The following is an 11,783-nucleotide window of genomic DNA, read 5'->3' as shown; positions in this document are numbered from 1 at the left end:
GTAGATGACACGGAATGATTGAGTTGGCTTTGTTGTACAAGGGCGTGCCGAAAAGTTCTCAGCCCAACCAAGAAGATAATGACATGGATATGGTTCAATCAATGATCTGAAACCATGTCAACTCAACACATAGAATTTTGTTTCTGCAAATTGGCACTTAACGAAATAAGATAACACTCTTTTCAGCTACAGTGGCAAAATAATGCCCAGAATTTAGGAAGTTGGTCAGTTGGGCTGAGAACTTTTCAGCACCCTGTTGTATTGCATATGTTAGCAGCTGTTTGTGGCATTTCTATAATTTAATCTGGTTCTTTACTCTTTGATTCATATGGACTTCTCAGGGGGAAATTTTGTCTAGGATGCCTGATTTCTGCAGCCATCTAAGAAGTGGCTGAGAATCGCATACCGGCCACCTATACAGAATCACATCTGCCATAAGAGATAGATGCCCAACCCCACCTAACCGGCCCGATTTTCTAACCGGCACCCATGTCACAGGCACCAGTTAGAGAATCACACCTGATTCCTTGTCATCGGCTGATTGCAGCAAGGGAATCCCACCTGCCATGATCAGATGAGTGGCTATGACAGGGAATCCCTGAACTCCCATGATGCCTAAGGCCCCTCCCCTAGGAGGTTGTGGGTTCGAGGTAGAGATAGAGGTGGGGGGGGCCTGAGCCTTGGGGAATATCAGGGGGGTTCAGAATCAGGGGGGAGGCAGTGGCTGGAGGGAGTGGGCCTTCTGCCTGGCTTGCCTGGGGGGGGAGGTGGAAGCGAGTGGGCATCTTTGCTTGGATTGCTTCGTAGGAGGGGAAGGGGTTTCCAGGGCAGGAAGGAGTGGGCATCTCTCCTGCCCAGCTTACTTTGTGGGTGGGGATTCAGGGGTTCTGGTGGGAGGGAGTGGGCATCCCTCCTCCTGGCCAACTTAGTTCCTGCTATGGCCGCATAGCAGGGAGATTTCCTTGCCGTGATCAACTCAATGGCCACGTTTATTTGAAATGTAGGCCAGCATAGGGAGATGCCTAGGGCCATTTTAGTTCACCCTAAGGCAGGGGTCTCAAAGTCCCTCCTTGAGGGCCGCAATCCATTCGGGTTTTCAGGATTTCCCCAATGAATATGGATGAGATCTATGTACATGCAATGCTTTCAATGCATGTTCATTGGGGAAATCCTGAAAACCCGGCTGGATTGCGGCCCTCAAGGAGGGACTTTGAGATCCCTGCCCTAAGACCACTTCCGGGTGAAACCACGCCCATGCTGAGCCTTGGGTGAGCATAAGTGTCCCGACGTATCTCCCTCAATCACAACAGATGCCTACAAGGTAGGCGGCCTGCCTCGGGGTGTTTTTTAAAAATTTTTTTTTAATTTTAAGTGTGTGTCCCAGTTGATTGCTAGACAGCAATAGGATGCCTACTGCTGCCTACAATTGGAACACCCATTTATAGAATCAGTCCCATAGCGCCCCAAAAAATTGGTGCCAACTAGAATGGCACTCAGTTCCACTCTATAAAAGGTACGTGCGCCTTATAGAATTGTGCTAAGCACCGGTGCATGGCATGTTATGCCAGACAGAGAATTTTCTCAAACCAAAACAAAATTAATACTTCGTTAATATAAATTATTTCTCTACTTTTATACAATTATTTGACATGGTACATTTTGTTAAACAGCGGACTGCTGAAAGCGAATCATATGGTCATATTCAACCTTGATCTCAGCAGCATTATTTTAAAATCATAATTTTTTGGGGGGGAGGAGGGGGAAATATATAGAATTAAACAGGGACACGAGAAAGGACGAGACTGAGCTCGGAGTGCATGTAACCACGCTGAGGATGTGAAATACAGTCGGACCCTATAACCATCTAAGACTATTGGATTTGATTCCTGAAAAACATAATTTGTTGCTGCAAACCCCTCCGTAGCTCGGTGGGCAGGCAGAACACGGTGCTCCCAGCTTGTATGGTGCCTCTCCTATCCAGTTGCCTCTAGAAAAAAAAAAAAAGAAGATATTTTATCAGGGTGAGAAAACTTGATAAAGGTTCCTGATGGCAGGGATATTATTAAAGGCTCCTTTTACAAAAGTGCGCCAGCGTTTTTAACGCGTGCACCGGATTAACACATGCTATAGCGCGCGCTACCCGAAAAACTACCACCGCTCAAGAGGAAATGCCCACAGATGTCTTACCCAAGCCACTTAAAAGTGGAATTCTTTACCTTTGCATATTCAGTTATAAACACATTACATGCAAGTTCTCAAAAATTGAAAATTCATTTGTTTTTACATTTTTTGATTATTTAGGTCATGTGTATTTCTTGTATTTCCAGTAATGATCTCTATGTCATTGTAGCTCCTAGTAATGACTTGTTCTCTTGATCAAGTAGTTGGCAAATTGAGAAATATATGGACATTGCATATATTATATATGAGGGGATGCTGAAAGGTTCTCAGTCCAACCAACCAACTTCCTAAATTCTGAGCGTTATTTTACCACTGTAACTGAAAAGAGTGTTATCTTATTTCGTTAAGTGGCAAATTGCAGAAACAAAAATTTCAGATCATCGATTGAACTATATCCAGGTCATTCTTTTCTTGGTTGGGCTGAAAACTTTCCAGCACCCCTTCGTAGTGTGAAGAGTTTCAGTCTCTAGTAACCAGAACTGAGATTGTGATGTCATAATGCCTCATTCTACCAATAAGAGCCAACCTCATCAGTGATGTCACAATGGCTTGATTGTCCAATACTTGGCTCACTTTATTACACTCGAGGGGGTGCTAAAAGTTCTCAGCCCAACCAAACAACTTCCTAAATTCTGCGTGTTATTATGCCACTATAACTGAAAAGTGTGTTATTTTATTTCGTTAAGTGCCAATTTGCAGAAACAAAATTCTGTGCTTTGACATTGTTTCAGATCATAGATTGAACCATATCCAGGTCATTCTCTTCATGGTTGGGCTAACTTTTCAGCACCCTCCCCCCTCCCCCCCCCACCCCTGTACATCCCCTATACTGGACTTCTAGATTCCTAGGGAAATCTACAGCTTTTTGGTGGTCTACCTTAACTGGACCTCAACCTAGTAGAAAGAATCACAGAAAAAAACCCCAGACCTGCTAAAGTAAAGAATTGAATCAACTGAAAGCAAATATATATCACTTACTTGATAGAATAATTGCACACTAGAAGTATAGCCATTTGCCTTGTGGTTCCGGGTATCTTTATGTTCCTGCAGGTATTGACGGCACAGCCAATTCGGTTCGACGAGGCCCACACCATCTGCTTGGGACAAGCATAGATCTTATTAAGAAGGGAAGCAGGAACTCATGTTCCATGTGTAATGGTAGCAAAAGTTTTTCTGTTCCAAAAGAAACAGAGGGATTAAGAGGATTATGAGTTGTTGCCACATTTCTATAATGGCCCTGGAATCCAGTGAAGCTGTGAAATACGAGTGAGCTTGGTAAGTATATCAGCTCTGTCATTCTGTTGGGTGAATTCAGCAGACTTTATTTGATCTGAGGTCCTTATCAAATGCCAATGCACAGGATAACGACCCTCGTCCGACAGCAGGTGGAGAAGCCATAAGCATTGTGTTAAGCATTGAATATGTCAGCACAGCTGGGCTTCTGTCCAAAGGTCCAGATGCATGCTTATGATATCAGCAGTTTGTCTAACCACTGTTACAGCATTCGTTGACAACACGTTCTAGAGTTTAACTATTTGCTCAATGAAAAAAAAAATTCCCCCCTATTTGTTTAATAATGTATTGTCAATTTTCATGGATCGGACATGACTGGGATCTTAGAAGGCATGTAGAAAGCACAGTACCTGTGTATAATGGCCACAGATGGAACCGCTACATTTGTTTGGGCAGCTGGGGTAACACTCTTGTGGGTATGGGAAGGAGTAATAGTGCCGCTCATTGTACCAAGATTGAACAAGGCTGATAACGGAGCGATACCTAGGAAAGATAAATGTCAAGTTCAAGTTTATTAATTTTAATATACCGACCATCGACGGACACATGGCCGGTTTACAATGCTAAAAATAAAAGGTTAAAATTAAATTGTTATAAGGGGAGGGGAAGTGTGAACATTAAATAGACAAATTACAAGTACAAACGTGAGCTTGAGGGTAAAGGGGGAAGGGAAAGTTAATAATTACATCATTAAAAACCAAATTAAAAGGCGAGGAAGAGAGGGGGAGGACATAACATCAGGAAAGGGGGTCGCTTCTTAAAAGCTAGCTGTTGGAGAAGAAATATATAAGAGTCTTCAGGGATGCCATTTAAAGCAAATGAAATGGCCAGAAACGGTCTCCTAGCTGTTTTAATCACCTGTCTGGGGCAGTGGCATAATGAGGGTGAGAGGTGACACCCCCTTCCTGGCCCTTCCTCCCTACACACTCCTTCCCTGCCCCCCCCCCCACTGCCGCGTACGCTTGCGCGCCTGTCGCTTTCCTTCCTCTATCACTTTCACGGTGCGAGCAGCAACCCCCAATCTGCTGTCGCACCCGCATGGGCTCTCCTTCTGACATCACTCCCTAGGTGCGGGGTCCAGGAAGTGATGTCAGAAGGAGAGCTGACGCAGGTGTGACTGCAGGTTAAGGGTTGCTGCTCGCACCACGAACGTTACAGAGGTACAAGAGAAGGGAAGTGGCATGCGTGCATAGGGAGGGCAGGGAAGGAGCAAGGGGCAGAGAGGAGGATGGGTGCCATGCCTCTACCATGATAGCACCTGGGGCAGACTTCTTCTCCCTCCCCCCATTACTATGCCACTGGTCTGTGGCTGACCACACATATTCAGCAGCACGTAACTGAAAATGCTCGGTTAGCAACTACGCCTAACTAGCCACTTTGTGGGCATTCTGGGGGCAGAGTTGGCACTTAGCCGGTTAAGTGCTGACATTCGGCTCTTAGCCAGCTGGGAAAGCTGCATAAACAGGACCCAAAAAAACTTAGTCCTATCATTATGCAATTCATCATAGCTGGTTAAGAGCTGAATCTCGTGCTAAAACGACCATGATTTATCCAGCCACATATGCCGTCGCGTTCAATGCTTGTGCCTGGACACGGCCCAGCACTGGCAGAAGACAGCAAAACCTTTAGGGCTGTATTCTATAAACGTCACCATCATCATCATCCACCGAAAAACAGCCACCAAATCGTGAGTCAATCATTTCGGCTTTGTGAAAGGTAGGCGCTGGCAAGGTAGGCCGGGGCTTTAAAGGCTACTTTTCCAGCATCTACTTTTCACATGAATCGTGGCTACAAAGGAGCTTTATGATGTCTAACACCACTTCTTGCATTAACCACGCCTACAGTGGTGTTGAGTCATATAGAGCCTCCGTAGCCGCAATTCAGATGCTGGTTTTTTTTTTTAGGCAGTGGTAGTATGCCTAAATTTAAAGAAAAAATTTTTTTTAAATTGTATCCATTTACTGGTGCCCAACTTACCCCCCCCCCTTTTTTTTTTTTTTTTACAAAACTGTAGCACGATTTTTAGCGCCAGCCATTACGGTAACAGCTCCGACGCTCATATAAGTAACTTTTTTCCAAACTGTATCCAAACTGAATCCCAACCGCGGGAAACCATCTTCATGTCATTCTTTAAGAAGAGAGGAAAGAATCAGAGTATAATTGGCCACAACCACTGACCCGCAAGCTTTGCTTTGAAGAATGCTGAGATTGAGCAGCAACATTCCAGAGCTGAGATTGTGATGTCATAATGCCTCATTCCACCAGTGCCTAAGAGCCAATCATATCAGTGATGTCACAATGGCTTCATTATCCTTGGCTCACATAAGAATCAGAGTATGAATAGCCACAACCACTGACCCTCAAGCTTTGCTTTGAAGAATGCTGGTGTAGAAGGACTGAGGTTGAAATAGACACTAGAAAATGACATGGGATTATTTCCCGCGGTTATCCGCGGGGACGGGAACGGTGATGAATTTTGTCACCGTGTCATTCTCTAGCCAGAATTTCCTCCAGGCCCGCCTAGTTCCACCCATCCCCGCCCTAACCCCGCCCCCCCAAGCCTGCCCTAGCCCCGCCCCCCTGCTGCCTGCTCTTGGGCAGGAAGTCCACGCATACGCGGGCGCTAAATGATGGCATCACGCGCAAGCATGCGTGCGCATGATGTCACCGCGTGACGGCCGCGCATGCCCAGATTTCCTCCCTGCCCGACGGAGCTTTTCAAAACCTGGACAAAGTGACGAGTTTTGAAAAGCCGTCCGGGGAAATCCGTGACTCTGTTGAGTCACTCTGTTGAGTGACTTCATTTCTGGCAGCATTTTCGGCGGATTTAATATACAGGCAATTGTTGTTATCTTCATTTTTTGCGGTACATTTTATACCTTATTTACCATGGACCCCTGATGAAGGTGTTTGTCCGAAACACGGACCGTGTTGGGTCCCTTGGTTGGTAAAAAGGTTTTTATATTACTGCATTTTAATTTTGGAAAGAATAGAATAGCATTTAGAGTGACATTAAAGGTGTCCAGATGTCCTCTCCGCGTCCTTTTATTCATATTATTCTTTTTTGCCTCAAATAACACTAATTGGCAACCTACTGGTTTCTATTACATTGCAGCCCACCTTTTCACCGCAGTTTTACGGCAGAAGACACATCTGGAATTCGGCCACTTTTTTTTTCCCACCATTTTTTCTTACCTGCCAGAATAAAGAGCGAGATTTTGGCCGATGTATCTCAGAACATGTGCAGGTCCGTGGTCCCATATACACTGTGAAGCCCAGGCCTCTGCCGACCTGGCCAGCCTTTCATCCCAGATCTCATGTAAAACAAAGAGGATCAAAAGCAAAGATGACAATGGATAGAGTTTGGGAAAAAAAGATACTTTGTAACACACGAAGGGCAAAAATATGCGAAACACATCCATTGGAACTCCAATGGAACAGCCTGTTTCAAGTGAAGAGCTCCACCTCCACATTGTCCATATTCTGAGTTAGATGTTCTTTCTAAAATGCCACTCTACATATGGGGACCCTAAGGAGTGCTGCTTTAACCCTTGATATTCACTAGACTCTTTGGCCAATAATTCTATAATATTGAATATCTCAGATAAAATCAACAGAACTGCAAATTGGGTATTATTTCCAGTAACTGAAGATGGCATTGGGGTTCCTAGTCCAATAGTTTTGCCACAGTAATGCCATATTATGACTGTTAGCGCTGTCTCATCATTAACATAGATCAGGGGTGTCAAAGTCCCTCCTCGAGGGCCGGAATCCAGTCGGGTTTTCTGGATTTCCCCAATGAATATGCATTGAAAGCAGTGCATGCAAATAGATCTCATGCAGATTCATTGGGGAAATCCTGAAAACCCGACTGGATTCTGGCCCTCGAGGACCGACTTTGACACCTGTGACATAGATCATCATCAGCATAGATTCCTTGAACATAGGGGCGGATTGATAGGGATCTGGGCCCCCTTCCTCAGGCAATGAGGCTCCTGGCCCCCCAATCAGTGGCGTAGCAAAGGCGAGTGGTACCTGGGATGGTGACGTCCCTCCCCTGCCTAACCCCGCTCCTTCCTGACAACCCCTCTCCCCCCTCCCACCACACGTGCGCTTTCCTTCGCTTCCCCTGTACCTTTTTAATTTTCCATATAAAAGCAACAACACGAATCTGCTGCCCACATTGTTTCGGCTATCCCTTTAACATAACTTCCTAGTCGCGGGGCCCGGAAGTGACATCAGAGAGAGGCGACACCGACACTGGCAGCAAGCTTGTAATGCCTTAGGGGCTTTAGGTATCTGCCCAATCGGAGTCTTAGGCCACTCCCAGTGCATCCTAGAAAGCACTGGGAAGAAGGCCTAAGACTCCAGTTGGCCCAGGTGCCTAAATGCCCTGCTATGGGAGGGGCCTTAGGTGCCTGGGCCAATCAGGGCTTTAGACCTTTCTCTGGTGGATCCCAGGATGCACCAGGAAGGGGAAGGCCCACCATTCTGAAGAGGCCGGCCTGCCGGCTAGAGGGAGTGGGCATCCCTCTGGCTGGCCTTCCAGATAACGGTACAGGAGGGATCCAGGTGGGTTTTGGGGGGGTGTTCAGGCGGTCATGTGTTTGGGGGGGGGGTGCTGGCAGGAGGGAGTGGGTATCTCTCCTGCCAGCCTTGCAGATAAAGGTATGGGGGGGAGGTCTGGGTGGGCTTTGGGGGGGTCAGGGTTTGGGGGAGTCATATGTTCAGAGGGGGTGCTGGCAGGAAGGAGTGGGCATTCCTCCTGACAATTGGATGTGGGGGGAAGGTGTCATGAGTGTCAGAGGTTCAGCTAATTGATGGGGTCAGCGGCAGAAGGGATGGGCATCCCTCCTGCCAGTTTGGGGAGGGTCTCTGTCTCTGGTAGCTGGCTAAGCTGATCACGGCAGGGGAATTCCCTCCCCCTCCCTCCATCAACCGAGTGGCAGGGACTCTCCAAAGCCACAATTCTGTAATCGGTATCCTTAATGGATTGACAGAATCACAGCTTTGGGGAGTCCCTGTCACGCAGCTGATTGGGAGGGGGGGGGGGATTCCCCTGCCAGAATCAGCTGCTGTGGTCTAGTGGCAAAGATAAGTGGCTGAAATGAAGGCCAGTGTTTTCTGAGCCTATATTTCAGCCACCTATCTTGACTCATTCTGCGTGATGTTATAAATGGTGCCCTCGAATGATTGGCAGATGATCGGCGGCCAATCTTAAGGTGGCTGCCGACTTGGATGCCAGTTGCAGAATCTAGCCCAGAATCTATAAATATGCCTAAAATTAGGCACCTACATCGACGCACCAAGCCAATCTAAGTGCCTAACTTAGGCCCTCTTATACTAAGCTGTGATAGAGGTTTCTACTGTGGCCCGGAGCGCTAAATCCTCCGATGCTGCTCCAACAGAGCATCAGAGCAAAAGGAAGGATAATTATTAAAAAGTTTAATTGGTGCCTATAACAAGCTTAAATAGGTTTAAATTAAAATTAATTGGTTCCTAGATGCCTAATTCAGTGGACACCTAGACCAGAAAGTAGGTATGGTTAGGGGGCAAATTGTGGGCAGATTCATGGGTGTGTTTTGCATTTAGGCAACTAAAGTGAACTTAGGTGCTAGTATTTAGGCCAGGGGTGGGCACCTACGGACCTCGAGTGCCAGAATCCAGTCGGGTTTTCAGGATTTCCCCCAATGAATATGCATCAATGTGTAGGCGTATTCCCCATTGCATATTCCCCTATGCAATCCCCGTATGCATATTCCCCAATGAATATGCATCTAAACTGTAGGCATTGTTCACACATGTACGGAGACGTCTAGGCATGCTTATGGATTCCTAAGGCCTGTGTAGGCGTGGTTTACTTCGGAAGTGGCCTTATGTGCCCGTAGGCGTGCCCAGGTGCTTCTCATAGGCATATGTCAGGCGCCTTAAATGTAGGCCTGTAATTATGCACATTTTCAATGAGTTTGTTTTGTTTATTTGTATGTTTTTAAAATAATTTTTATTACTCATATCCTACAATTCTATGCGGATTACAAATTATTCAGGCACTCAAGCACTATTCCCTAACTGTCCTGGCGGGCTCCCACTCTATCTAATGTACCTGGGGCAATGGGGATTAAGTGACTTGCCCAGGGTCACAAGGGGCAGTGCAGGATTCGAATCCACAACCTCAGGGTGCCGAGGCTGTAGCTCTAACCACCGCACCATACACATAATTATGTTTGTATTTTGTAATCTGCTGAGGTTTAAGTGGGATAGAAATCTTTGAAATAAATAAATAAGGCATCTATAGACGAGAATAGATGCGATCCTGGACACGGCACCTACTGGTGATACGCAGTAGATGCCAATTTTGCAAGCGCCTACTGTGGCAGATGCTGTTTCCAGAATCAGGTCCTCTGTGTCTACAAAACTGATTTAACATTCCTTAACCTGTGAATTTACATGTATATTATTGATTTGTACACTTTAAAATGTTTGCATGCCACAAAGTTTGTCAATTGTGATGGTTCAAAAAACACATATTTAAGAGTACGGTGATATACAAACTTTGTGGCTATGTCTCGCCTGAATGTTAATAATCTTTGAGCCCTATATTTAGGATATTGTGACCTCATCTCAGTGCTATAGTTCTCAGCTTCTTTTACAATTTTCTTTTTAGATAATTTCGCCAATTTTCAATAATTCTTGGATCCTAATTGTGGACTTGAGCATAAATAGTATATTTGTTTAATTTAAGATTTATATTGCTTTGTATTTTGATATCTATCCTATTCTTGCTTTCTGTACAAGTGTAATACTTGAAATTTAAGTTGAAAATAATAAATAAATAATAATTTAAAAAAAAAAAAAAAATGTTTGCATGCTACACCGTCCTCTGTGCATTGCGTATTTGTGGCAGTACTTTTTCCTTTGTTATTGTACTTGTCTAAATACTAATAAAAACTTTTGAACAACAACAAAAAAAATGTTTGCATGCACGTTAAACATTTTTTTTAATTCAATCAAATATCTGAAACAAACTCGCACTCAAAGGGCTCCTTTTAGAAAGGTGCGCTAGCGTTTTTAGCCCACGCACCGGATTAGCGTGTGCTATAATGCGCACTAGCCCAAAAATTACCTCCTGCTTAAAAGGAGGCGGTGGCGGCTAGCACGCACAGCAATTTAGCGTACACTATTCCGCGCGTTAAGGCCCTAACGCACCTTCGTGAAAGGAGCCCAAAGTCTACCCAAAAGCCTGCTTTTTTTCACAGCAGTTCCTTGCCTGTGGAATTCTCCCCCAGTTTTGACGCGTTCTGAGTTATCTTTTGTAAAATTCAGATCAATGGTTAAGACACATCTTTTTGGTTTTGCATTCTTATAAGAAGATAGGTGTATTGGGATCCTGTATTTTATGGCAACTATTTACTAAAAAAATTATTTGCCTTTTTTAGGGTTTTAGATTATTTAGATTTAATTAATTAATTACATTTATTTAGATTTAATTAATTAATTACTTTTTGTTGCCTTCTTTCTTTTTGCTTTCTTATTTTACACGACGTTCCTTTCTTTTCTTGGTTTTTTTAAAATAGATTTTGTACACTGTGTTGATAAACTGAAGAGCAGTTAAAACTTTTAATAAACATACTGTATACCCACAAACTCTGTCTCTCTTTCCCGGATAAATCACCCTCCGAGGACCTGTGCAATAATACTGTACTTACCATGTACTCCATGTTAGCAGCTGGTGGGAAGACCTGTGAGCGCACCTGGTTATGATAGTCCAAAATTGCATGCATGTCTCCAGGAGAAATGTAACGCTTTCGACGACTTCGGGTGACTCCGATGGCAAACCTGAAGTTAGCCTTATTGGCCCTGGATGGGTGCAGCAGTTCAGTGGCATTTGGAAGCACAAAGGAACCGGAGATATGTACAATCCAGAGGAGCAAACCCATGAAGTACAGGTGGAGGTGCCATAAAGCCATCTTTGCAAAATGTTCTCTGGCTGAGCCACCGGCTTCTTAACAAGTACCTGGAAAGAGCAAAGACGGTTTCCTATTGCTCTGCTTTAAATGAAAAACCAAAGTGTTAAGTAAAGAGGAGAGCTGGCAGGTAGTTTCCCACCTGAGAAAAACTCCTATTTTTCTGACATAATCTTAAAAATCATCTTTCAGAGAACCAGGAAGTGTTAAGGTTTTTTTTGTATAAGTGTGTGTGTGTTCAATTTGATTTTTTTCCCCTCTTCTTTCTGCACATTGCACTGGCAAGGAAACAAGTCTTGAAATCTTTAGACATGAAAATCATGCTTTTATTGGTAACTAACTAAT

General features: G+C 44.6%; 1 protein-coding gene across 1 annotated transcript; it reads right to left on the bottom strand.

Annotated features, from left to right (window-relative positions):
- Positions 1-1,854: 1,854 nt before the first annotated feature.
- Positions 1,855-11,441, bottom strand: R3HDML (R3H domain containing like). The gene is made up of 5 exons (XM_033914978.1): positions 11,181-11,441; positions 6,670-6,788; positions 3,825-3,957; positions 3,160-3,275; positions 1,855-1,987 (listed from the first exon to the last, which is right to left on the bottom strand). The coding sequence occupies exons 1-5, from the start codon at positions 11,439-11,441 to the stop codon at positions 1,855-1,857; spliced, it is 762 nt and encodes a 253-aa protein (XP_033770869.1).
- Between the last annotated feature and the right edge of the window lie 342 nt (positions 11,442-11,783).

This window comes from Geotrypetes seraphini, chromosome 11 (genome assembly GCF_902459505.1).
Source record: "Geotrypetes seraphini chromosome 11, aGeoSer1.1, whole genome shotgun sequence".
Taxonomy (NCBI): Eukaryota; Metazoa; Chordata; class Amphibia; order Gymnophiona; family Dermophiidae; genus Geotrypetes; species Geotrypetes seraphini.
This window is presented reverse-complemented; position numbering and strand designations above follow the sequence as displayed.

What these genes read in the sequence shown, in the direction of transcription:
- R3HDML (XM_033914978.1), bottom strand. Translation starts at nt 11,441, where the DNA reads ATGGCTTTATGGCACCTCCACCTGTACTTCATGGGTTTGCTCCTCTGG. An exon ending in CTCGCTCTTTATTCTGGCAG is followed by an intron (nt 3,958 to 6,669) that starts GTAAGAAAAAAT and finishes TATCTTTCCTAG; the next exon opens with GTATCGCTCCGTTATCAGCC. An exon ending in GTGTGCAATTATTCTATCAA is followed by an intron (nt 1,988 to 3,159) that starts GTAAGTGATATA and finishes TTTTTTTTCTAG; the next exon opens with AGGCAACTGGATAGGAGAGG.